At 43.5% G+C, this 27,418-nt stretch overlaps 1 protein-coding gene across 5 annotated transcripts in view; it reads left to right on the top strand.

Moving 5' to 3' along the window:
* The window catches only part of Arl15 (ARF like GTPase 15), a 360,415-nt gene that overhangs the window by 31,607 nt on the left and 301,390 nt on the right, over positions 1-27,418 (top strand). Inside the window, exon 1 of one of the 5 annotated variants that reach the window (XM_087896892.1) lies at positions 21,275-21,295. The exons of the other annotated variants lie outside the window; for them this stretch is intronic. Within the exon in view, the coding sequence (XP_087753018.1) occupies positions 21,290-21,295 (6 nt within the window). The 5' untranslated portion in view covers positions 21,275-21,289. Of the gene's footprint in view, positions 1-21,274; positions 21,296-27,418 lie in introns of those variants that run through there. 5 annotated transcript variants of the gene reach the window in all.

The raw sequence follows: 27,418 nt of genomic DNA on the forward strand, positions 1-27,418 counted from the left end.
CTCCATTGCTTTTGGGTTGCAAGGAGGAGGCATATCATGGTAGGGGTGTGCACCAGAGCTGATCTGGTTGCATTACAACCTAGGGAACAAAGAGAAGGAAGGGAAAGATCAGGATTTATCTGGTAGCTTCCTCATAATTAGACATGGATTGGCAATTTTAGACAGTAATACTGTAAAGGTGACATTCTGTCCTCAGTGTATCTCATCAGGTACATGGTGCCTGTAGTTTATTCCATTATTGATGATTGAGTTTCCTCAAGTTAGAAACCTGAATTCTGTTTTCTTGCTTTGTTCAAAATTCATGAATTGTGCACATTAAGAGCCCATAGTATCCGTTATGTGTTGTCTATGTAATCTCATTTCATTACATCTCTGCATATGTTTAGAAAGCAGATAAAAAATTAAGTTGTTGCCGGGTGGTGGTGGTGTACGCCTTTAATCCCAGGGAGGCAGAGACAGGTGGATCTTTATGAGTTCAAGGACAGCTTGGTCTACAGAGCTAGTTCCAGTATAGCCAGGGCTGTTACACAGAGAAACCCTGTCTTAAAAAAACAAAAAAAAAAAAAAAAAAAAGAAAAGAAAAAAAGAAAGAAAAAAGTTAAAGTTAAGTTGCCTTAATGTTGCTGTTTTGTATAGAAAGAAAACAAATCAATTGCTCACAGTTCTGGAAGATGTGCGACCCCCCCCAGCTTAAGGTCCTCATGGGGACCTTCTTGCTGCATGGAAACTTGGTGGGAGGGATTATTTGGGAGCAGTGAGGGCAAATAAGATAACATACTGGAAAGAGCTCACTTTTATAACAAAGCTACTTCTGCTATATGGAGCCCATTGCAATAATGATAATGATATCAATCCTGTCATGGGCACAGAGTCCTCATAGCCTGATCATCTCCTAGAGGCCCCTATTATACAGGCAGTTAAATTTCAGTGTGAGTTTGGGAGGGAACATTCATACCAAAGCATAAGGTTAGCATGGCTTGCTGAGTGTTTTTTAGAGTTCTATTATTAGGTAGTATTTCTGCCTTGTTAGATTGCAGTGTGGATCCTTTCCTCAGTGGGTCTTCTGGTTAGATACTTACACTCACTTTTCATGTGGCCGAGGCACTTTGTACTGTTCATTTCAGGTAAGCACCACCACCATTGCCACCCTCCCCATCACCTCCACCCCCACCCCTTTCCCTTTCAAGGGTGAATGGTGTGTATGACACAGTGACTATCACTACATTGTGGAGATGAAATTTGACTCTATGTTTTCTAAACATTTCTTTTTCTTTAACTGGAGTTTTCTTTTAAAGTTACAACAAAAAAAGGGATAGGAAACTAGACTAGGAACACTGGGATCATCATCTTTAATAAAGGGTCTTCCTGGAGTGTCTTCTCTCGTAAATTGTAGCTATACGGCTAGGTGGAAGAGGCTCGCTCTTGGTAAGAAACAGTCCGTTATTTAACATAGGAACTTAAAATATTTTGAGCTTTCCAACCTAAGTGACACAATAACTCTTAATTCTTACCATAAGTATGTCTGCTTGATGGAAATGTCCATCCTAGAAATATGCATTTTATGTCACTTCTTTTTAATGATGGTTGGCATCTTGATTTCTTTTTTTTCTTATTGTGATAAAATACCCTGGCAAAAGCAACTGAAAGGAGAACGGGTTCATTTGGTTTGCAGGTTGAGAGAATATAGTGTCCATAGCCTGCCAGATAGTAGGCAAGTAGGCAGTAGGCAGAACAGCCATGCTGGTCCGCGGCATCCGCAGTCAGCAAGCAGAGAATGAACGGAAGATGGTGCTTAGAAAGCTACACGACCTGCCCCAGTGACCGACTTTCTCTAGCAAGGCCCTGCCTCCTACAGGGCTCTGCAGCCTTCCCAGACAGCACTACCAGCTGGAGACGAAATGTTCCAACATGTGAGCCTGTGCGGCATTTCACATTCAAACTACATCAGCTGGCTTTGTTTGCTTGTTAAACCATTGATCTTCTCTTGATAGGAATAATAACTTTTATCAATGTCTGAGAATTATGTAAGAATGGTCACAAGAAAGGAAACATTTTGTTTTAGGTTTTAGCCAAAGCTAATGGGTTGATATTAGTGCTTTCTTAGGGTTTCTAATCCTGTGGTAAAACACAATAATCAAAAGCACCTTGGGGCTGATAGCGGTTTTTTGGATTACACTTCCATGTCATAGACCATCACCAAAGGTGGTCAGGGCAGGAACTCAAGGCAGAAACCTAGAGGCGGAACCTGAAGCACAAGCCACAGAGGAGTGACGCTTACTGGCTTGGTGCTCGTGGCTCACCCAGCCTGCTGTCTTATACAACTCAGGACCACCTGCCCAGGAGTGGCACCACCCACATCAATCATTAATTAAGAAAATGCATTACAGCCTTGCCTGTAGGCCAATCTGGGGGCATTTTCTCATTTGAATTTTCTCATTCCCCAACGATTGTGGCTTGTGTCAAGTTGACAGAAAGCTAACCAAGACAGTTATCTATACAGAAAATGTAAAGAGATGATTTAGTCTTTGCTTAATAGAATTCAAATTTATTTACAAAGTAACTTTAACACATTGCAAAAATGAATCAGAATGAGGCTGTATTTGTCTTACCTGTAGAGTTAGTTTGACTCCTCTGTATATGTGGACTAGTTAAGGCTCTGGCATGCAGTAGATTCTTTATAACTACCTGGTAACTAACTAGGCCTATCATCCTCTGTGATCAGAAGAGAGTGTTCTGCTCAAGGCTCCCCCCGACTTCCTCCCTGGGACACTGTGATAGCACTGGTTTTGACTGTCTAACAGATCGTTGGTCTAGGATAGAGAGAGGGTCTTCTGAATCCCTGTGTGACTCCAGTATCCAACATGAGAAATGAATGAAAGCATGAATGAATTCAATATTGGGAAGTCACTACTGACCTATTACCCCCCCCCCCCCCCCCCATCACTTGATGCCATTAGGAGCCTCATTCTGAATGTATTACTTGGGACAGTACACACTTACATTTTGTTCAGAAGGTGGCTGGAATCAAAATGGTTCAAGTGAATTTGAGTACTCCCAGAGCTAGAGTCAAGGCCTGTATCTTAGAGGATTTTCATGGTGGCTTTCATGACTTTACTGTTGTAGGATGTGGTAGCTTTTTGTTGTTGTTGTTGTTTGTTGGTTTTGTTTTTTGGTTTTTCGAGACAGGGTTTCTGTGTGTTGCTTTGGAGCCAGTCCTGGAACTAGCTCTTGTAGACTCAGAGATCCGCCTGCCTCTGCCTCCTGTGTGCTGAGATTAAAGGTGTGCGCCACCACTGCCCAGCTATGGCTATTCTTGACTACATCTGGAATTAACAAAAATCCAAGTGGCTGGGCATATTTTTTTCTTAATTAAATCATTTGAAGTGGGAAGATCCACTTTTAATCCCGATCTTTTGAGGTGGGAAGCTCCGCCTTTAATATGGGCCACACCTTCTGGTAGCAGCCTGTGTAAAGGATGTGGAAGAAGGAAGCTTTCTCTCTCTGCCTGCTTGCTTGCCCTCACTCTCAATGGCAATTCATTCCTTCACTGGCATTAGAGCCCATTTTTCGTGAATCTGGCATATGATGAAGACCAACCGAGACATCCAGCCTCATGGATTGAGCAAACTGGATTCTTGGACCTTGTGTTGGTAGACATTGTTGGACTAGGTAGACCACGGCCTGTAACTCACTCTTGATCGTGTTCCTCTTGAGAACCCTGACTAACATATAGGGAAATTTCATTCTTTTAGTTAATTGAGGATATGTTTAACTACAGGAACTATAGACTCCCGTTGTTACAAAGAAGCTACCAGAATTCTGTGGCTAATTAAGGCAGTTTGGGGGCAAAAGCTTTTAGTAGGACTGGCAGTTAATAAAGTGTCAAGGGGCTTTCAATGTGACTCTTAAATCCCAGTGCTGCTTATCAGGAAGAGGCACTACTTGTAAACTTGTAAGAAGTTCTATTTTTTAAAAGGCCTTTTGTTTCATGGATACTTTCTTGGCAAACTTAGCTGCAGGGCATTCACATTTTTTAATCAACTTCAGAACAGAACCCTAAAGCCTTCAGAAGGTTCTCGTAACAATGTAGACACTGGGTGATTAGCTTCATGAGCAACTGTTGGAGGAAATGAAAAGAAGGAAGAAACTTTTTGAAGTTTGGTGACCCGATCTCTTATGCAATTCTAAAAAAGTTGGTACAGGTGGAAATGAAGGAGAGGCTAGATTTACCTGACTTATAAGTTAGTGGTCCAGTTGGGCATAATGTTGTTTGTCTACTTGCAATCCTAGAACTTAGGAGGCAGGGGTATGGTGATTTGAGACCGGTCTTGGCTACTTAGAGGATTCATAGGCAGCATATCGGTTCTAAAGAAGACCCTTTCTTAAAAAACGTAATGGCCAAGACAAATGAGTATTCTAAGTGAGACAGTGTTCTAGTTTGCCTTCTTTAGCTGTGATAAATACCATGACCACAAGCAATTTGGGACTGAAGGGGTTTGGCTTAAACTCCCAGATTCAGTTCCATCATTAAGGGGAGTCTGGGCAGGAATTCAAGGCAGGGACCGATGGGGGAAGCTGCTTCCTGGCTTACATCCAAGTTTACTCAGCTCGCTTTCTTTACCACCCAGGATCACCTGCCCAGGGTGACACCGCCCACAGTGGCCTAGGCTATCCACATCCCTCATTACTGGAGAAACCCTTCCACGGGTCTACTTCCAGGCGAATCTTATGGAGGTGATTTCTCAGTTGAGGTTTCCTTTGCACCGATGGCTCTAATTTGTGTCAGGCTAACAAACAACTAACTAGTACAGACAGGGAGCACAGAGATGGAGTAGTTTGGGGAACAAAGAAAATGACCTTGGCTTCAGATGTGCGAATGGAAGGTGGAGCCCACAGCAGCCTTTCTGTTGGAGGTTTGATGTGCCCGTCTGTCTCTGCTGGTTTCACAGTTGCCCCTGCTGCTCAGAGCTCCGCCCACCCCAGAGTGAGCATTCAGTGCTTATTTGTCAGATGGGTGGATACAGTTTTGAGAATCATCCAAGTACAGAGTATTGCTGTGGAGCACTCTTGCTCCATTGGTTCCTCACATGCGTGCTCCCGTTTCCTGTTTGCACAGAATCCCAGGGCTAGAAACAATGGGCGAAGAATCAAGCATGCATGTATACATACGCATATATGTAGATACTTGCATCTTCATTATTATTTACATGCCATGGTTAATACCTTCTACATGTGACAGCCATTCCTCTGGTGAACTGTGCTTACCTGCTTGACACCAGCTTAAAAATCAAGCCAGTCAACATTCCAGCGTGAACGGGAGGGGCTCACAGGATCTCAGCTCTTGTGGAGAATCTTTGGCAGTCGTTGGCTTCCGGGAGAGGGTTTTTCCTTAGGAGTGTAGCTCCTGTATGCTGCCCATTTTCAGTGAATGACACAAGAACCACGCACATATAAATGGCACTAATTGGATTCGGTGGGTTAATACAAACTAAAGGGACATGAAGTTAGGAGAATGCTTTGGGGACACTTCAGAAGAAGTCCAAGTTGGGTGGGTATGAGTTGTATTTATCATGAAATGCTCAAAGAATATATGAAATTTTTAAAAATACTGTATTTTCATTGATTCCTTATGTTTTTTAAAGAATGTAATTCCTTTTGTGTTTCTGATTACACTGTGGAGGAAAAACACCTTTAAATAAAATTTGCTTCCTCATGTCTTAATTCTGTTGCTATTTGAACTATCATTCTTTCTGCCTTCTCTCGTGCAGGTTTATTTTTTCCTAATTTTTAGACATTTATAAGTCACTTCTACCTATTTTGTATTTTTTTAAAAAGAAACAACAGGAAAAAAAAAAAGACAAAAATCAAAATACAGCACTGTGCTTTCAACTCTGCAGTATTTGCCTGACATTTTTTCCCATCAGTTGCAAGCAACCCAGTGGAAAATTTGGTATATTGTTACTCTGCTTCCACTTCGTCCAGTGAAGTCAGCCTGGGTAAGAAGATAAGCCAGAAGTTTTACTGCCCAGTGACTCCCTTTGTGCCCATCATGTTCCCAGCCGCTGCTTCTGGTTGCCAGAGTCTGGCCAAAGGAATGCAAATGCCTGCTCATTTCACTGAATTTCGTCATCTAATTTCCTGTCTGAAGCGTTAATATGAAGGGAACATAAACAGATTTTTTTCCTGGATGGGGAAAATGAGTGAACTTAACAAACAATTGTATAAAACTTTTAAAGCACTGGGACATGGAAAATGTTCTTTCCAGTGAGACGCCTTGAGGGGAAGTAGGGACTCTTAGCTCTTTTGCACAAAAAGGAAAGATCAGGGTTTTTCTTTGTTTGCTTGTTTTTTTAATCATTGTTTTATTTAGGAGATAGAATTATCCACTGTAATAAGGAAGGGCAAAACTAGTACAATCTAGGCATGGGATATAAAATGGAAATAGAGTTACTAAAGGAACGAAGAAGGTAGTTAAGAATTGGAGTTTTTCTTTCTTTTGATAGTCTTTATGTGTAGGTTCCATGAAAGTGGATTCTGATTCAAGCCTTGATTTCTAGTTGAGTGGTGCTAGGCAAAGTATTTTCTATCTTAGCCATGATTTTAAAGAATGGTAAGGTTACACAAAACCCTCACTAAAATTCCTTTTTAAAACTATGTGTTATTTGCTTCTCACCTGTTCCTCTTACCCCCTTTCCTTCCTCTTTGTAATCTTAGCTGGCCTTGGACTCACCATCCTCCTGCCTCAGTTTCCCAAGTGCTGAGATGACAGGTCATCCACTAATTCGGCTTTCTGTTGAGTCTATGTTTGGTTGTAAAGGAGCACTGAAACCAGAAGCTTGAATCTAAGGAAAGAGAAGAACAGCCATTTGAGTTTAGGGTGTATGGGGGAGATAAATGATTTATTTATAGAAAAGTCTGATTGAAAAATTGATTTCATAAATAAAGAGGTTATTAAATTTATCAGAGCCTGAAATGAAATGGCTCTTAAATTGCTTGTGAGTATTTTAAAAGCTCTTACTTTTCCATTGATTTAATGAGTTTTCAGGAAAATAATTTATATTAACAACATGTACTATCCCAGATACACTTAACACGTTAGCTGAGCAATTAAACCAGCACATTGTCCTTTGGACACATTAATGTGAAACTCAATTTACTGGAGTTTTATTTCCCTTTATACTTTATACTTTAGTTATAGAAATAAGAGGAAATGACTTCCTTCCCCTCAGAAAAAGTGGTGGTCATTAGGGAGTATGTGTGCAGTGTGGCTGTGTTACCCATATGACAGGTAAGGATGGGTTGTGTGTGCAGTGTGACTGTGTTATCCATATGACAGGTAAGGATGGGTTGTGTGTGCAGGCGGTGTGTGCAGTGTGACTGTGTTACCCATATGATAGGTAAGGATATGCTGTGTGTGCAATGTGGCTGTGTTATCTATATGACAGGTAAGGATGGGCTGTGTGTGCAGTGTGGCTGTGTTATCCATATGACAGGTAAGGATGGGTTGTGTGCAAGGATAGGCTATTTTCCTGCCTGTCTCCCACCCCAAGTTCCTGAGCCTCTGTAAAACATAATTATCCTTTCATATATCTTTTCTTCTGTGCAACTAACTAATTCTAACAGGCCAAATTGTAAGAAGCTTTCAACTTGGAGATCACCCTAGAGAGAAGCAGGTAAGCAAGAGAGACTGCAGCTACTCATAATGACTGATAGTGACTCTCTGCCATGGTAAACTGGTCATTTAAATGTGAGCCAATTAACTGCCAGCAGGATAGCCACAAGGTCAATTATGGCAATGCCGGCCAGAGCTCATAGGTAGCAGACAGTCAAGGTCAGTTGCTAATGATGTACAAGTTAGAGATGGACAGAGAGGGGCTTCAGTCATCTCTTGCTGGTGGGTAGCACATGCACAGTGCATGGTCACCATCTTCCTTATTGGATAAGGGGCTGTACATAGAGTCTGTGGGTCCGTCGTTGTTTTAGCCCAGGCTAGCTCAGAGTACTAACCAGTCTCTTATCAGTTGTCTCAGCTTTTGTCCAGTTTCTGCCATGGCTCAGACAAGGAATTTCAATAGCTTTTTTTGTGGTGGTTTGAAAGATAATGACCTCCCATTGGGATTGCCACTATTAGGAGGTGTGGCCTTATTGGAGGAAGTGTGTCCCATGTATTCTCAAGCTACTCCCAGTGTGGTAGACACTTTACTTGCTGTTGTCTGTGGATCAAGATGCAGAACTCCCAGCTCCTTCTCCAGCACCATGTCTGCTGCATCCTGCTGTGCTTCTTACTATGATGATCATGGACTGAACCCCGAAATTGTAAGCCAGCTCAAATTAAATGTTTTTCTTTGTAAGAGTTGTGATAATAGTGTTTCTTCACAGCAATGGAAACCCTAACTAAGATACTTTTCCTCTCTTGGACTCCCTCCCCCTTGCAACTCTCAAAAGGCTCAGTTTTCCTGAATTCCTCACTTGTCCTAAATTTCTTACTTTTCCTTAATTCTACTTAATAAAGCTTGTCTCTTATTTTCTTATTCCCATACATTTCTATGTATTTTACCTTCACCCGAGTGACAATAAACTTGGGCTATTGTATTAGTCTGGATTTTCATGACCATTGAATTTCTGAGTCAATACAACTGAACTGAGAGGTCCTGCCATACTTAAAATTTCTCCCTTAGCGCGATTAAAAAGCCTATGTAGTTAATCATTGCAGTTTAACTAGACTGTGAACTATAAACCTGTTTATAAAGTTTAAAAAGCTACATTGGTTGGTTTGTTTGAGATAGGATCACATTGTGTAGCTCTAACTGTCCTGGAACTCACTGTGTAGACAAGGCTGGCCTGAACTCACAGAGATTTGCTTGCCTCTGCCTCCAAAGTGCTAGAATTAGAAGCATGCACCACTATGGCCAGCTTAAAAAGCTAGGTTTATTGATGAGCGTGCCTGCTAGCAAGGGAGAAGGCATGTTCTTTCCTTTGTCTATGTATCCATGCATAGGGTAGATGTGGCTGCAGTCCTGGAATGTCAAATGATTAGTTGAGTGATGGCTATTTATTTGTGTATTTATTTATTTAATGTGTATGAGTATTTGCCTGCATACTTGTCTATGTACCACGTGTGTGCCTGTTGTGTGAGGAGACCAGAAGAGGGCATTGGAGCCCCTGGGACTGTAGTTGCAGAAGGTTATGAGCTGCCATATGGGTGACAAGAATTGAAGCCTTGTCTTCTGCAAGAGCAGCCAGGGCTTTTACCGCTCACTGAGCCATTTCCCCAGCTCCAGTATGAGGGCACTTAAGAAGTCAGCTGTAGTGTTACCTTCTGACCTGGGGACACTGCTCCCCATCAACAGTATCTCCTGATAATTGGGATCAGGATCTGTTGACTCCCAGTCTTTCGTTAGGAGGAGGGCAGATGAGAAACTGAGGGAGCTTAGTTTTTAGTTGGCTTATATTATTTAGGACTACCAAGAAAAGCTTTACCCATTGTCTAGGTTACATTCCATGCTCTGAGGTTGGGTGCTTCAAAGGCTTAATGATTACTTCATTCAAGATTTAGAGTGTAGATGTAGCACAAAAATTTTGACTGGCTTTGGATACATTTCTTCACTGGCCAGTTCCTCAAGTGTGAAACAAGGGGTTTGAACTACGCCATCAAATGTGTTCTGTAACCCTGTGGTTGTGAGTTCGGAAGGATGAGCCATCCGTTCTCTTCAGTGCCGCAGTCTGACAGCAGCTGGGTGTCATGCTAGATGGAGCACACTGCCTTCTGGGAAAGGCACATGCTGCCTGCTTTCCAAGGGCTTTCTCAGGGCTTGACATTGGTAGAATTACTGAGTTGACTTAACCAGAGGTCTCCACTGCCAAGCCATTTATGTGTGCCTATGTGACCTTGAGGGGAACGTCAAGAACTAGTCTGACTTCTAAGTTAGCTTCTGAGGTATTGAAAGTGAGAGGCTTTACCAACTCCACTGAAGTTTTAAGGGAAACAGTGTGGACTAGTGGAGTCACTGCAGTATGTCTGTAAATGTCAAAGACAGAAGAGGTGGCTTACTATGTTTTTGCGACAACAAAGCCCTTAGGTGAGAGTATTATGGGATGGCGACAGAAGGAGCCACTTACAAAAATTATGTATATGAGTGTTTGCCCTCATGTATGTCTGTGTACCATGTGTGTGCCCAGAAGGTGTAGGGTCCCCTGGAAGAGCAGCCAGTGCTCTTACAGTATAAGAGACCACACCCAAGTGGGCTGGTATCTTAAAGGCTATTGGCTGAAGGAGCAGAATGTGCGCCCACAGCACTTACCTGCTGAGCCTTCTCTCCAACCCTGCAGGCACCCAGTTATGCTATCTAACCTGTTCTTCTTCCCTTTCTGCATCTACAGAAAAACATGGCATTTAGACAAATTCTGGGCGGCTCTCTGGAGCCGTGGGAATAGGTTAGGAAGAAGAAAGGAAAACAGTGCAGGACACACATTCCAGAGAGGCATAATTAAAGATGCCCATACTGTGTGTCTTACAGTAATGCCTCTGAGGGAAGGTGTTAGCGTTTCCCACCAAGACTATAGAGCTGAATAAATGTTCCTGTCACATGGAAAGCTGGCGAGATTGGGTCCATTCGGGGAAGTGACTTCAGGTAGCTGCATGAATTCTAGCACTCTCTGCATTTCCTGTGTGTATTCTGAGTCACCTGTACCAATAAAAGGGCAAGCATCCTAAGATGTTCTGAGTAGACATCCTTTACTGTGAGTTTTGTTTATATTGAGTGTTTGCATCACAGCTGAAATGCAGGCAGGAAATGAGAAAGTTCTCACTATAAATCAGTGTTGTGGTTTTATGATGATGAATGTAACGTTATAGTACATTCTTATTTTGCTGTTTGTTACAGAGTATGTTATTTGGTCCTTCTAATATGTTTGTATTTTTTTTTTCTGGGATATGAAAAACATACCTTATCTACATCTCTCGATGTAAGCATCTCTAAAGAATGGTTGAGTTTTGAATGCCTAAATATTGATGACCCCCTTACCCATGAGCTGTTGAGGTCTGGAATGATCTTGTTTTGCAGCTTACCCCCTTCTCGGTCCTTCTTCCACATACACTCACTTCATGAACTTTCCGTCAGTTTCAGCACAGGGTAGGAGAGAACGTGTGAGATAAGTCAGCAAATACTGAGTTGTATTCTCCATCCAAGGAAAACAATGTAGGCATAAGCTGTAGCGTCTCTGCTGATTCATGCCCGGGGCACACTGACAGAGGTAGACAGGAGTAGCTGGCAGCACCTAACCCTCAGGTTAAGTTTCTGTGTGTCTAAGTGCACACGTGTGTGCAAATGTGAGTGAGCTCTGCCTGATCACATTCATGAGCACCTGTGGGTCATATTATTCCTTGCATAGATGCCTGATGATGGCAGGGTTGTGTCTGAAGAGCGCCAGGTACACTCTGTTTTACTTTCTCTGCATGATCAAGCAGTTACTTGTGTAGGAGTCTTCTCTGAACTGAGAGCCATAGCTTGGCAGGACTGAGGGTGTCTCTGTTGGCAAATGAGAGTTCATGAAGCTTTCCCGGCACTCTCCCTTGGACTGGTCTGTGGTGGTTGATGTTTTAAATGTGTATCTGCCTTGCAGAGCCCAAGTCAGCCGCTACCGGAATTATGCCTTTCCTCCCTCATTGCTCCATGCACCACAATTTGCTGGGAGGGCACTTTTGGTCCATGGTGGTCTTGGTGTTTCTCAGCAGCATTTTTCTAGCCATTGAATTTTAGTAAGAAATTGAGGCCCTTTGTGCGCCCCATTTCTGTAATCTGGGTGACTTTCTGTTGTAGAGGAAACCAAATGCTTGTTTCTCCGGCCCCTGTGATACTGCCATTTTTGTGTTTTGGTCTGTCCTCAGTTCCTATACCATCCCGTTCCTCTGCCTGTCCTGGTTACTTCCAGGTGACTGGAGTATCTCAGGCTACTTTAGACCTCAGAAACAGCAACTTCTCTGACCTTGACTTTCACTTGTGCCCCCACCCCCTTCCTCCCAACAGGCTATTAAGTAGCCTTTCCTCAAGGCAGGCCGTAAAAACTAAAAATACACCCTCATTTTCTCTCACCTTTCTGTTTTGGAGCGGGCCATAAAGAAACCTCTGACCTAGCTTATCTAATAGAGGTCATAAGACTCCCATTCCAGCCGAGGTCTTGCCCTTACCAGGGGGGAAGGAGTGCTCAGCAGACAGCGAGTCAAGAACCCTAGCAGATGGGCCTCCCTGGGTTTCTCTTCCAGGTCTGTTAGACTCATCCATACTCTTTGGCCCAGTCAGTAATGCTGATGCAACCTCACTTGTGAAGAACCCTAAGGAGGAGGTTGGCTGGCTTCCAGAGAACAGGACTTGCCAAGGTTCCTCCGGGTGGCTCATCCCGGTGGGGGACAGGGAGGCCCTGTACCCCTTCTCACACGCTCTACTTCTGCATCTTTTCATCTGTGTCTCTGTAACATTCTTCTTTAAAGCCTGATAAAACATCTCTGTTTTTGCCTCCTAGGAGCAGCTATAAAAAGGAACGGTAAGGACCCTCATGTATGGCACAGACTTTCCGCTAGGCGTCTAGAAATGATCTGTCTTGTGTATGTAGTAGGAGGGATAAGTGGAGGGTGGTTTTTTTGGTTTTTGTTTTCCGAGCTGAGAACCGAACCCAGGGCCTTGCGCTTTCTAGGCAGGGACTCTACCACTGAGCTAAATCCCCAGCCCCTGGTGTCTTGGCTGCATTGGTAGAACTGCTGACTTGTTTGAGCGTTGGGGGAGTTCCCGTATTCTGGAGCTCTTTTCGAGACAGTGTGGGAGTAGAGTTGAACTTAGGCTGTAATCCAGCAGTCCTGCAGGTAGGGCTGGCTCTCTGAGAGTAAAGGGTTTATTGACTAATTACTCTCTTCTCAACATCTCAATTTTCTCTTTGAAAAATAGGCCTAGATAGAATTGTAAATAGATAAAATAAAAGCTTACTGTCCTTCAGTGAGAGTCCGTGGGTAACATGAGCATGGGCTGCTTTCTAATGTGCTGGAAACCCATGGTTACAGGACAATGGGACCACCTTAGCTCATATCCACAACACAACTCCCACATCTCTGCTATGTATATTTTGCAGATACAAGGCAACGCTGTTACGGCAGCAAGTATTGTAAGTCTGTACTCCCGTGTTTATACACAGCTCTGCAAGGAAACCCACAGGAGAGACGAAACCAACAATTGTGGTCTGCAAATAAGTACCTATCGCTTCCTTGCTGGTGGTATTTGCCTTATGTGGGCTTGGAGAGGGCACAGGTGTGTTTTACCACCAGGAAATCAGTATCTTCCCTGATACGCAACCCTCTGCGTGCTTATTGTGGGTTATTTCTTGTCCACATTTTTTTTTGCACGCATTTTAAAATTTGAAAGTTGTAAGTAATTATAGTGAAAATGAATCAAACACTTTATGCGCTTGTGTTGAACTTGGTTGTGCATTCCATAGGGTCACTGACACTCTCTCTGAATCGCAGTCCCTTATGGTGTATATCCTATAAGTGTGATGGGCTTGTCAAACAGAAATTGCTGCTAGAGGCTAATCTGGGTGGTTTGCGTGGCCTGGCCCAGAAGCCCGGTGCCCACCTGCAGGTGGCTGACTTAACTGTGGATGGCATGTTGCCTCTGTTCCCCCACTGCTGCGTCCGTTTATCAAGAATTAAAGTGTGATTACCCTAGAGCAATGATTTCAGTATAGACAATTATTTATTTTAATATGAACACTTAGGGTCATTTTTTTAAAATATGATTTTAGGCGCGAAATTGTAGGGCTAATGGTATGGACCCTGAGAAATAAACTAGCTTATACTTCTACTAGGCAAGTATTTTGAGACAGGGTTTCTCTGTGTAGCCCTCGCTGTCCTGGAACTCGCTGTGTAGATCCAGCTGTCCCGGAACTCAGAGATCCACCTGCCTCTGCCTCCCAAGTGCTAGGATTAGTGGTGTGTGCCACCATGCCCAGCCTGACATATTCACTGGTTTTTTTTCCATCCATTTCTAGCCATTCTAAAGTGAAAGAACAAGAAAAACACAACTATAAAACAATGATCTGAAGTAGTTTGCAATATACCTACAGTAATTATATATATCCATTTGGGTAACTAGTCTTTCCTGGGAACATAAGACCAGAGAATTGAAGGATTGGAATAGAGGGGGAGAAGTTATAAGGCCATGCCCGTAATTACCCAAGATGGTTAATTTTGTTCTGTTCTATTCCATAATTGGCCCGAGGTGGTTAACTTTACCCTTTTCACAAAACCCTCATGGGAATTTTTGTGATTTGTAGCCACAGTGCCTCTCTGATCTAGGACTTAACTATTAAGATCAGTGAGGAAAAGAATTCTAAACCCCAGACTATGGCTCCACTTGCCTTCAGATGCCTGGCATGGCAGCCAGACTGGAAGAGCTGGAATGCCAGAAATTATATCATTGTTTTTGTAGCATCATAAATGTTGAAGAAAAGAAGCTTCAGGTCATTGGATATAAAATCCTGCAGCAAAGCAAAGTCCTTACTTAAGACGGGCCTGTGTATACAAGCTACACTGCAAGTCCCCAAGCTGACAACTGTCAGTACATCACAAAGCTGAGACCCATCCTGTGACTGTCCTGTGGTAGCTGACAGAAGAGCGTCTCTCTTCTCGACACGGACCGTCAGCGTCCCATGGGAAGGGAGTTTTGGTCATCATTTTTTAACCTAAACGGTACTTTTTATTTTTGAAAGGCAATCTGTATATAAATACGCTTTTTCCTTGGCTGTCTCAACCACCATCAGCCCTTGTCACCCAATGTTCCATTTCTGTAGAAACTTATTAGCGATCTGTAAAGGTCGCCTAAGTTTCAGAAAGTTCTTTTAACTTAGAAAAGCAATAACCTTATTGATTTCTTAACCTTGCATATGTATTTATAATGTGCCCTATTTTAAACAAGTAGATCTTTTATGTCGATTGTGGGGTCTCCTGTACCCTTAAAATCAACTAGTTTCTCATTCTCTCTTATGATTGGCAGAGAAGCCACTTGTGTCTAAACTGAAGTCTGGTCCTTGGGTGTACAGATAGTGTCCTTATTACAGACTTGCTGATTAAAACTCAGCTCAGAAACAAAAGTTCAAATACAACAAGTATATTCTTTCTAAAAAGAAGTTTGCAGACTTTGACTTAGAAGCTTCTGGATGCTCTTTTTGCACCAGAAAGTCTATGAAGAAATAAACTCAGTTGCACAAAGTGGCTGAATGAGGGAAGGAGGAGGAGACGTTTCCATAGCTACTAAAGTTACTAGCAAATCCTTTGCTGGGGTGGTGTCAATCAAATGTTAAGTGCTTTCCCGAGTTTAACTCAGTTTAACTCAGTGTTGGTTTCTTTATGATGTCTATCCAGGTCTCAAGACAGCCACACCTCTTACTGCTAGGTGTGTCGTGCACATTATTCTTGGCATTGTGCTGATAGAGTATCATTGAGTGGTTCTAGATTGCCGTTATAGTTTATTCATCAAACAGTATTGTGGGCCCATCTTTTCATGCGTTAATTTGTAGTCATTACTATGCCTTATGTAAAGTGTGTGTAGAATCCACGCTCTGTGTCATTGTGCCTCCCTTGACTGGCGATTGGAATCCCACGGATGGCAAAAGGCTAGAGGCAGCCGTGCAGGTTTGCATTTCTATCAGTCAGGGCTGGGCACAGACAGAGCAGTGTCTCTATGTGCAAGGCCCTGGGTTTCATCCCCAGTAGTGAAAAAAGAGAAAGGAGAGGACACACAACTGAAAGATTGAGGGCTAGAGTTGTTGATGGAATTGTTTGCTGTGTAGCTCAGTGTGGAGGGTTTGTAGGTGGAGATTTGTAATGTTCCCTATGTGGTTTTAGCATGCAGAAGATGGTGCCTTAGGACTTCCGAATAGTATGTTATAACATTCAGACTAGAAAGTCTGATTTTCTTTTTTTTTTTGGCTCCTTCCTTCTTCCTTAGATTGGAGGGTTCTGTTATACACTATTGAGCAATGTGAACATCTTATGGGAGGTGTGCACTTACCGTCGCTTGTGTGTGGAGTCAGTTCTCTTTGCATATTGGTGGGTGCTCTGGGGCTCAAACTCAGCCTGTAAGGCCTCAGGGCAAGCGATTTCCCTCTGAGCCATCTTCCCTACTCTAACTGAGCTCTTGTGGGATAGACAGTATTAGGTTTTCTGTAGGTTCTTCAAGCCACGCTTAATGAATAGAAAAGGTGTTCTAATTTGTTCCAGTGCTTTGGTTGAAGCAAAGTTACCAAGCAATGTAAAACTAACTTTGTATCCATTTGGGCCTATTTGTGATTCTAAGTCTCTTCATAGCTGGCTTGTCCTGGGAACAGATGCTCACTAAGAGAGGAATTTCTAGTTGATTCTGCCTGTTTTATACCTAGTACCCCTGACTCTGTCTTCAGTGTTTGTTCTCCCACCCAGCAGCTCTTCATCTGTGGACCTTCTTCGCATACTCGTACACGTTTCCCTCTTTCTACTGCCATCTTCTGTTGTCATCTTCCATTGTGTCCCCTCCACAGCTTTCGCGATCTACTCTGCAGAATCAGGTTGCTGATGCTATCAGAGGTCTTTCCGGTTGACCAGTAGCCGTAGCTGATACCTCTGCTTCTCTGCTCTGCTTGGCCCTGTGCCCGGGCATCGTTCACACTTCAAATGCTCCAGGAGATGTAGATGCCAGTCCCAGCCATTGTCTTGTAGAAGATTGTTCCATGCTGCTTGATAGAAAGCTATCTGCAGCTGTGCGTCTTGTGCCTGGTATGTGCGTGATAGCTTCTTAGGAACCAGGCACACCCTGCCTCCATAGATCTCACCTTCTGGAAGGGAAGATCCACAATTGGCAAGTCAGTAAGCACACTTAGGGATAGCAGGTGATGATCAGAGTTAGGACACTTAGTAAGTTAGGGGCAAGACATTGTGGGGTGGGGATCAGAAAGAAAGGAGGCTAGGCAGAGAAAACAGCACAAATCCTGAAGCTAAGAGGGTTTGCTCGGTTGGGGAAACAGCCAAGTGTGGCTGGAGGACAGCGAACTAGGGGGCAAGGGAAAGAGGGGAGGAGTGGAGGACTTGGGGGGTCGGAACAATGAGGACAGTGTCTTGTCATTATTTGTAGCTTAGCTTTGATTCTGAGTATGATGGGGAGTGATTGTTTGCCCCCCCCTCTCTTTCACTCCGAGGCTACTTTGCTAACATCCTTGCCTTTTGTCCTGTTAACCTGGGACAATGCTTAGCTTATGTGATCCTTATCTGGTGTTGGAATCATTTGTACTATTTTTCTGGGGGCTGCCGTTGTGGGACAAGTCAGTCACAGTAGGGAAGGCACTGATAATTGGTGGTTAACTGGGCTCCGTAATGGTACAGGAGGAAAGAAACTGGTTGGGTGAGGGCCAAGAGGGCTTGAGATACCTGAATCAGTACCCAGGAGGGGGGTGCAATGGAGGGTGGATACCCTTCACGGCAAGGACCTTGTGCCAACGCCTACATAAGTTAGCTTTATTCTTTGGAGAATTAGGAGCTGTAGACAGCAAGTGATACTAGTGTTTGGAAGATTATTATGCAGTGAATGTAATGTAGATATTGTTTAACTAAATAATTAAGGGGATTCCATTCACCATTTGCTAGTTCCTGTGACTATGACTTAGTTAATCTACGTTTTAGTTTTCTAGAACCCCGAGGAAGTGCTGCCCCTTTGTCTGTAGCAGTGCTGTGGATTGGATAAGCTGTTCCACACCTGCAGAATACCTGTGCAGTGTCTGCCATGTGGTAATCGCCTCATGTACCTGCAGAATACCTGTGCAGTGTCTGCCATGTGGTAATCGCCTCATGTACCTGCAGAATACCTGTGCAGTGTCTGCCATGTGGTAATCGCCTCATGTACCTGCAGAATACCTGTGCAGTGTCTGCCATGTGGTAATCGCCTCATGTACCTGCAGAATACCTGTGCAGTGTCTGCCATGTGGTAATCGCCTCATGTACCTGCAGAATACCTGTGCAGTGTCTGCCATGTGGTAATCGCCTCATGTTTGCTGTCTCACTTTTTCTGTATGTTCTCCACCTTTCATTTTGAATTTTGTAATAAGACTAGAAGTGGGCCGGGGCCCAGCTGGGTGATAGAAGCACTTGCCCAGCCTGAATGACTCCCTAGTTTCCATCTGTAGGGACCTTCCCTACATGCCATCTGTATGGCCCCTTCCCTCCCACCCTCCAAATGAAAAAGCCAAAACCACCAGGAAACAAAACAAAACAAGGACTTCTTCCCCAAACAACAATAATAAGCTCCCATAAAAGATGAAGTAAGAAATTGATGTGTGTCTCTGTCAATTGGTTATTTATTAGGGATTGGCCCAGGGTTCCCCTTGTACATGCTAGGTAAGCACTCTTACTGAGCTATGTCTTTGGTTCTCTCTTTTCTTATTTTGAGATACCACCTCACCAAGTTACCTTTCAATTCACTCTTTAGTCCAGTGAGACAAGCCTTGAGCCTGGATCTTCTTGCTCCAACCTCCTGAATTAGCTAGGATCAGAGAGCTGCTCACCAGGCCTAGCTAGAAATCGACTTTAGGGAAACATAAGAAGTAAAAGGAATTATTAGAATTGATTTAAAGAAAGAACTGATAGAGTTTAGAAGATGATTTCCTGTTGGGTGTGGTGGCCCATACCTTGATCCAGCACTTGTTGGGTGGAGGCAGGAGCATCACTCCAGTTAGACAGTGCGTTCCAGACCAGTCAGTCTACCTGAGACTCTGTCTCAAAACTAACTAACTAACTAACTAACTAGCTAACTAGCTAGCTAGCTAGCGAGCTAGCTAACTAACTAACTAAAAAGCATTTTTGCCTCATTTTAAAGTGAAATAATTTGTGTCTTTCTTGAAACATGGTAATTAATTTTAAGTATTAAAAATGGATGTGAGATGGATATTTGGAAAATAATTTATCTTGATGCTCATTTTTCTTCTTCTTAGTTAGGGATGTAAGCTTTGTAATTAGTTCCACTGTTGATATTTCTTGAGTAACTTTCACTCACTTCTGCTGGAGGTTTTCACCAGCTTCGTTTTAGAATGAAGACTCATATTTCGTTTCTCTTAAATTGAATACATTTTAAAGTGTGCCTTAGCCTTTTCTGTTTGTTTGTTTGATCTGTGTTGTCTGACTTTGCCTGCTAAATCTAAAACAGACAAACAAGACAGCCCAGGTTGAGAGGGGAGACTCTAGTTTGACTGGTCTTCCTTGAACTTTGGGAGCCTCACTTAGGACATTTGGACCACTCTGCTCTAGGAACTGAGGTGTGTTTCAGGACTGAGTGGAAGGCTGATCTAGATGACCCTTCAGTACCAGGGTCTAGGAGTCACAGCTAAAGTGTTTAAGCCTTCATGACTTGAGGCCTCTTGATGGATATACTAACTGGCTGATTCCCAAAGGTGCCAGGTGTAAATCCTCTTTTGTGTTCCATATTAACTTGCTACCAGTTGACCTTGCTTGAACGTTTATACAAGAGAGTTGCTGACTGCCAGGTAGTGTCCTCTGTAAGACTTGTAAATGAGTAAGAGATTTGTGTGCTTATTAGAAAAGCCTGAATGAATAGATGGGCAGAACACAAAGTACTCAAAGGGAGGGGAACCAGGAATTTTTGTTCAAGAACATTTTTAATTCAGTGAGAAATACTTGTTTCATTCTACTTGGTTGCCACTTAAAGTTCCCAGCAAACATTTTCGGCATGTCCTGTAAACCAGGCCCGTGTTAGACCCAAGGATAATGAAAAGAACTATTTTCTGGGGACAGTAAATACAGTTTCCAGACAGTGCCACAATAGCTGAGTTACAGATATGGTAGGGTTGGGGACACCCTGGTCATGTTGATAGGAGAGGAAGATGGCACTGAGGCCTGGGGAGGCAGCTGTTGCCGGAGGTGAGGGTTCTGAGTTGACCAAGTGCATGACCTTGGAAAGCTGTTTTACATGATAGGCATAAGCAAAGACGCAGCCTGCAGCATGAAGGGTTCTACAGGTGGTCTTTAGTAGGATTTGAATGACAGGAAGCATAGAGAGAGAACTCTAGGAGAGGCTAAGCCCAGCATGCTAAGGTGGGCAGTTTGGGGGTGAAGGGGTGGGGCACAGCACCTAGGCTAAGAGTGCCCGCTCTGGAATTGGACTTCCAACACGTACTAAGTCATGCCTACCCCATAGAATTAGTACCAGTTTAATGTGTATTGTGTTGTGACCTGATAGTCACTTATAACTAGAGTTGCTATTACTTTGAAAGTCTACGCACCTATTGAAGGCTTCTGAGGAGGGCCTTGTACTTTAGCCAGACTAGTGTGTGTGTGTGCAGATTGGAGGATGGATTTAAGGGGACAGGGGACCTTTTAGGAGGTACCTCAGCTGTTTGATCTGTGCTGGGGCAATGGACAGAGTTGAAAAGTGTATAAGAGGTAAAAGTGATGTGAAGTGTGTAAGTGTCAAGCAGGATCCCGCCCCCCCCCCCATTTTAGCTTGATGACTTGGGAGTCAGGTGCTTCGAATTCAAATGCAGAAGATGGGAGGAGAACCATGTTTGGGGAAGGGGAAGGCTGGCTTTGAACATGTTAGTTTGAGATGAGTATGTCTTTGTGTAAGGGCAACATTGTAGGAGAATTGGAAGCTTGAGGGGAGAGCGAGGCTCTGTGGAAAGACTTGAGAGTACAAGGTGTGGGGAAATGGAGCAAGTGGATAAGCTATTGGAGGGAGTGTGTAGATGAGGCTCTGGGACTGGCAGAGATTGAGGAGGAGGCTGGGGAAGAGGGCAGGTGAGAAATGGGGACAGGCTAGTGGGGTGGGAGCTGGGGAGGAGCACTGAGAAGACTGCTGTGTGGAAGGAAATGCAGTCAGCTAGAGAGCATTCATGCTGTGAATTTGACAAGTCCTAAGAGAACTTTCCGTGGTGCCGTGTACCAGTCTGCTCAGGAGCCATGACAAAGTACCATAGGTTGAACAGCTTCAAGAACAGAAATAGATTTCTCATCATTCTGGAAGCCAGAGCTCAGAGATTAGGATGCTAACTTGCTGGACTCTGATAAGAGCTGTGTTTTTAGTCCCTCCGTGACAGAGAGAGTGCTGGGGCTGTCCTCCTTTGAGTGGCCCTGACCTCATTGTGACGGCATCTATGCCCAGTCTTCAAATACAACCTCCTGGGGACTAGGGATTCAGCCTGAGCTTGGGGAAGACATAGTTTAGTTCGTAGACGATTGCTACAGACTGTCTGCTTCTTGAGAGTCTCCATGGAGGTAACGTGTCTACTTTGCCACTGCTGCTCCTTGTTTCTGTTTACCCTCTTTACTTCATCTGCCCTGTGTTTGGGGCCTCACTTCCAAAGCCAGAGTCTGTCTTCATCCTGTGGGGCTTTTATCTTTGTCTTTGATGTTTCGCGTTCTGTTTCCGGAAGCGGTCCAGCTATTATTTGTGGTTTTCTCTATTTTATTTTATGTTTTGTCTGCTATATCAGATTTCCATTTTTACAATTTCTTGGCCTGCCAGGCATTGGTCTGTGGATTAGCCTGTTCATAGTAGGTAAAGATGCCATGCTTGTCAAAGAGACATTGCAGTGTCTTGCATGTTTTTGTCGTCTGACAGCTTGTTTTCAGATTGCAAAGAAGAATTCACGGCTCAATTTCAGAAAATAAGAAAGGGCTGTTGACGTGACTTCACAACATACCCTTGTTTTTAGACGCTTTGGTTGTTCTGTTTTTTTTCCCCTCTCCTCCTTTGTGTTTGAGAGTTCCAAAAAGGACGTTACAGAGGAAGTGGGATCGTGACGTTTTGTTTGTTTTGAAGTTGTCGAGTTTAGATTGTGTATTCATTTGTGGTGTGTGAATTGCAGGATGTAGTTCTGGGGTCCTCCCTGCATCAGACCCCCACATCAAGGTTATTCTGGGAAGTCCTATCCAAAGCTGACTGTAAAATACAGGGCTGAACTTTGTCAAACAGGAAACAGATATAAATAACTATTCAATCTTAATTCAATCCAAGCAACTTTCTCACACATACTTTAATAATGCATTTTAAGAAGTAATTTCCTTTTTAGAAAGAACACTTTAATGTTTCCAGGTCACTTTTAATAAGAAACCTTAATGTGTGTAGTGGCTCTTTCCATCTAACAGTAGGGAAATTATTGGCATTTGAGTCACAAAATAGATTTCTGAAAAACGTTGAAAACATTTCTACGTGAGCTCTTTATCTTGCAGTTTTTCCATGTGCATTTATTTCTTTGGTCTTTGGCCACTGATTAGGAACCATAGAGCTAGCATGTTTCGCATTTCTCAACTGCTCAGCATTGCTCTCAGCCTCTCTACACACTTAGTTCTCAGTGAGCCACCTGCACGGCATGTGAATGCTACGGGTTAACAGTACTGTATGTGTCTATGTGTAGGTATCCTGTGTGTGTGTCTATGTGTAGGTATCCTGTGTGTGTGTCTATGTGTAGGTATCCTGTGTGTGTGTTTATGTGTAGGTATCCTGTGTGTGTGTCTATGTGTAGGTATCCTGTGTTTGTGTGTCTATGTGTATCCTGTATGTGTGTTTATGTGTAGGTATCCTGTGTGTGTGTCTATGTGTAGGTATCCTGTGTGTGTGTCTATGTGTAGGTATCCTGTATGTGTGTTTATGTACATATCCACGCTGTATATATAAAAAGAATGAGTTTTGGTTGTTTCCTGAGTAGATGATGCTTGCCCCAGCTGGACGCTAACACGTGAGTGAAAGTAGTTATCTGAACTTGCGATGGGTGGCGGTTGAAACAGATTCCAAGTTCATAGACGAGGTGAGGAGGGCAAGTGACCTTGTGTATGGGTGTACTGATTCAGGTCATGAGGAGTGGGCAGGTGGTTTCCTGGACCCTGGCTCCATGGTGGTGTTCGAAATAAGTTTGGGGCCACAAAGAAGGAGACGGCCATTGTGGTTGGAGTGCCTTGACAAGGTAAAACGTTCCTCTTGTTCAGGAGGGTGTACTGCCACACCACAGCAGCAGAGCCAGCACACGGGGACTGGAAGTGCGCTTTTGGGTTTTTATTCCAACCCAGGTGGTGACTGTGTCCTTTCCTCATTGGCTGAGGTCAGACTTAGTGTTCTAAGGAGAAAGGCACCCCTGTATCACACCATGTAATGGCTGGAATGCCGGAGGAACCCCTGTGTAGTCATAACCTTACTTGGTGGGTTAGATGAATGCATCCCACCATGTGTTGGGAAAATATCACACAAGTTTTAACACTTTTGATAGAAAAGACTTGTATTTAATGTTTTATTACCATGTATACACCGGGAGGGCAGTGCTGGGAGCCAGGATGGAGAGCATGGAGAAGGGGCTGGTTTGGGTTGGACATGGTGAGCTGGGAGCTTGCTTGGGAGGTCCAAGCAGATTTTGGTAACAGGTTTGAGAGAAAGCCTGTCCCTCTGTGAAGTTGGTCTGTAGAGCAAACTGTGTGTGGATTCTGTCTTGAAAGCAGTCAGATGTTGATGCTGGACTGAGGCACACAAGCCCTTGGAGGACTGTGTGGGTTAGAACAGCCTAGAGAGGGGGCTGAAGAGGTGGGGAGGGTAGAACCATATTAAGGAGCAATAGCAGACTTTGTGGAGTTTATCTTATTTATAGAACTTAATTAAGATATTTGTATTTTAATTTGGCAAAAAAAAAGGTATGGGATAAAGTGAAACCCATTTTGTTTCTAAGTGGTGAGAATTGAGGTCTGATTTTGTGAATGTATTAAATTTGAATGAGTATAAGTTAAGATGATTTAGCTCAGGAAATCCTGAAAGAATCCCAAACTTTCTAGGGCACAACTCCGGTTTCTGGGACATTGTTAAGACTGAAGGGATTTAGGCCTAGAATTCTATCAATTAGGCCTCCCCTAGGTGGGTGTGAGACTGAACTAACTGACAATGGGGTGCCCCGTTGTAAATCATTTTGACCTATTTTAATACCATGAGATGAATAGATTGCTATTGGAAAGGCCCTCATTGTGATAGTATTCGGAAACTGAGACACAAATCTCACAACAGCGCTCAGAGCCCAGGTACTTCTGGGAGCTTCCTGGAGACAGCACAGCCAACACAAGGGCTAGCACCCAGGTACCGTGCCTCTCCTCTGTTCTTTCCTTCCGTCATCAGATTTCCTCTTTAATAAAGATGACTTCGCATTTAGCATTTCTTTAATCCCAAGGGTCTTTCTGTTCGTTTAATCTGAAGCCCCTCCCCTTCTTCTTTTTTTCCTTTTTTTTTTTTTTTTTGTTGCAGTTTTTGGTTGGTTATCTCCTGCCTGGTTAGAAAGAGGAGGGAGTATTTTTTTGATGCAGCTTACTCCAGAGGTTTCTTTTACAGAGTTCTTTTTTACTTACCACGGAGTGCTAGTTACATATGTCAAGTTATTAATTTCTTTTTTGAATATTATACAATTCTTCTTTTTTAGACAGAGACTCACTTTGAAGTCCAGTGACTTTGATTTGGAATCCTCCTGCCTGAGCCTTCCCATTACTGGGGCTGTATGAGCTTTAATAGTTTCTAGAGGATTTTTTTTCCTTTTTCCCTTCCCTTCCCTTCCCTTCCCTTCCCTTCCCTTCCCTTCCCTTCCCTTCCCTTCCCTTCCCTTCCCGTCCCGTCCCGTCCCGTCCCGTCCCGTCCCGTCCCGTCCCGTCCCTTCCCGTCCCGTCCCCGTCCCGTCCCCGTCCCGTCCCGTCCCGTCCCTCCCCTCCCCTCCCCTCCCCTCCCCTCCTTCTTTCCTTCCTTTTCTCTCTCTCTCTCTCTCTCTCTCTCTCTCTCTCTCTCTCTCTCTCTTTGAGAGTGACTAAATTAAGGGATGAGGCATAGTCTTAAATTTAGGAAGATAGCAAGAGGAAAGACTGAAATCGACACAGGGTAGCTCAGAATGTAATTATATCTAGAAATAGCATTCACCCACTGAGTTGAGTCTGGTTCCCTATGGAAAGACTTGGGATCATTGTTAAGCTTTTCCCTCTATTCATTTAGAAGTCAGGTGCATTGAAAATTAATGCTGATAGTCAAAATTATAGTCTCAATTAAAAATATGTATGGGTGAGATGGCTCAGTGGGTAAAGGTGCTTGCCACCAAGCCTGGCTGCCTAAGTTCTGTCCTGAAACCTACACAAGGGAAGAAGAGAACCAATTCCCTCAGCATGTCCTCTGATAAGTGGCGTATGCACATGCACGCATACCACACAGACACACTTTCAGAGCAAACGTGGAAAACACCAGCAGCACTAATAATTGTAATCCGTGGCTACCATTAACCTTTCGATGATATTTTTATGGCTGCCCCTTTCATTGTTCAGGGTCTCTGTGGAGCTAGGGAAATCATTAATGGGGGAAATGGCAGGGAGGAGCCGCGAGTGATGTCAGATAGCGTTGCCCTGAACTCAGCTGTGACAGCCTTTCCATCAAATCAGCTTCTGATTAAAGTCCCATTATTCCCTGCGACAGGAAGCTTTGCTACCTCCGTTCTTACAGATTATTTCTCCGCTTGACCTTTATTGTGTTTGATTTTGTAATCTCAACTTTTTTTCTATTTCATTTCTTTTTAAACATTTGGGTGTAGATAGGAGGGAATTCCTTGCTGTGCTTTAGGGAGTGGCCTCAAAAACACATTTATTTTGTTCAGTAGTTCTACTCCATCCTTCCTTACAGATAAAGACCCTTTCTTTCTCTGCGATTGTGAGAATGTTAGGTCTGGGCGTGCCTTTCTCAAATGGTGTTTGACATGAAAAAATGCATTTTAGAAACTCATTAAACTTCTATGACTCGGGTCACGAAGTCCATTAGCTTGTCAGTCATTTTCAGAGAGACTTGTCATATTCCTCATAATGAATAGTAGAGGCAGGTGGGGCTCAAGGGTTTCTCTTGAAGGTTCTTTTGGGCATTATTAGATAGGAAACCCTAGAGTTTTTCCTTATGAATGGTCTTTCAGGGAATTTGTATAAAATGACAAAGACGTAGTTCTGAAGGGAACTTTCATATCACTTACTTTACCTGGATCATTTTATGGTGAGGACCAGAGAGCGAAAATGATATGCCTGTTCAAGATTAAGAGAGGGAAATTTAGGCCTAACTGCAGGTGCCTATTCTTTAAATGATTGCTCAAATTCTCGTCCGCACCAGACCGTCCTTTCTCCCAGCTTCTTTTACAATTAGGTCCAAATCTCTCACTCACGTGGACCAAGGGACAGCAAGCGGTCTGTGAAAGTTTGTATGGAGTTTCTTGATCTTAAATGTTGACAGCAAATTTTGAAGACCTGTAGGGTGTAGTCTTCTGGTCTGCATATCATCATCATTATTGTTATTATTAATGCCAACAGGTTTCATAGGAAGTTTTGTGGCTTTTGGAAAACAGGTGGTTAGAGAGGCTCGTTCATTCATGAGCTTCTTGATCACCGGTTGTCTTTCCATGGCTTAAATGTCTGACCTGCTCTCTGCAAGTATCTGCAACTGGAAGCATTGCTGCAAGGCACCACGTGCTTTTTGACTGATTTTACAACGTATTGCAAGCTTTTTTGTGCAACCTATTTTTATGGCAATCTATTGGTACCTAGACCCGCCAGACTTTATTTACAATATAGTCTCTGTCAGGCAAATAAAAAGGCTGTATAATGTCAGCTTGTCAACCTAGATATGCGATGTTTGTACAAATAACAGGCTTTTGAGTTTTCCTGGGTTGTATTTGCAGTGGGCTCTTGTCTAGGTTTAGCAGAGCATTTTCAGAATTTCTTTGGTTTGCATCTTCTCAGAAGATCTTACCAGGGCAGTTTCCTGACACCCAGACAGTGCCACTGCCTCTCAGTGGCCTGACACCTGGTTTTGTTTTTGTTATGTTTTCTTCCCCCATCTTTTAAAATCTCTGTCCTGGGCAGGTAATAAGAGCCTATTACTGTTCATTCTACCTGGAGATATAATGTGTAGTTAATTAGATGATTGAGTTTTCTTAGTGGTTGTGTGGACAGGCAGACATTTCTCAGAGAAAGAGTTGCTAGTGTTGCTGTGGACGTGTGTGCAGCCAGAGCAGCCATTCTCAATCTGTGGGTCGCAGCCCCTCTGGGATCGCATATCATATATCCCGCAGATCCGATATTTACATTAGTATTCATAACAGTAGCAAAATGACAGTTATGAAGTAGCCACGAAGGTAATTTTATGGTTGGGGGGTCAGGACAACATGAGGCACTATATTAAAGGATCACCTGCAGCATTAGGACGGTTGAGAGCCCTTGATCTAGAAGTTTGGCTCTACAGCTTGATTTACACGGAAAGGTCTGAACAAAGCCGGCGCCATCCCTTGTGAGGGTCGTAATCTTCACTTCACTAGCAGTGTTTAAGGGACGCCAGGGTTCAGTTCTGGTGTTGCAGCCTCC

The sequence above is a fragment of the Myodes glareolus genome, chromosome 15 (genome assembly GCF_982192425.1).
Source record: "Myodes glareolus chromosome 15, mMyoGla1.1, whole genome shotgun sequence".
NCBI classification, from domain to species: Eukaryota; Metazoa; Chordata; class Mammalia; order Rodentia; family Cricetidae; genus Myodes; species Myodes glareolus.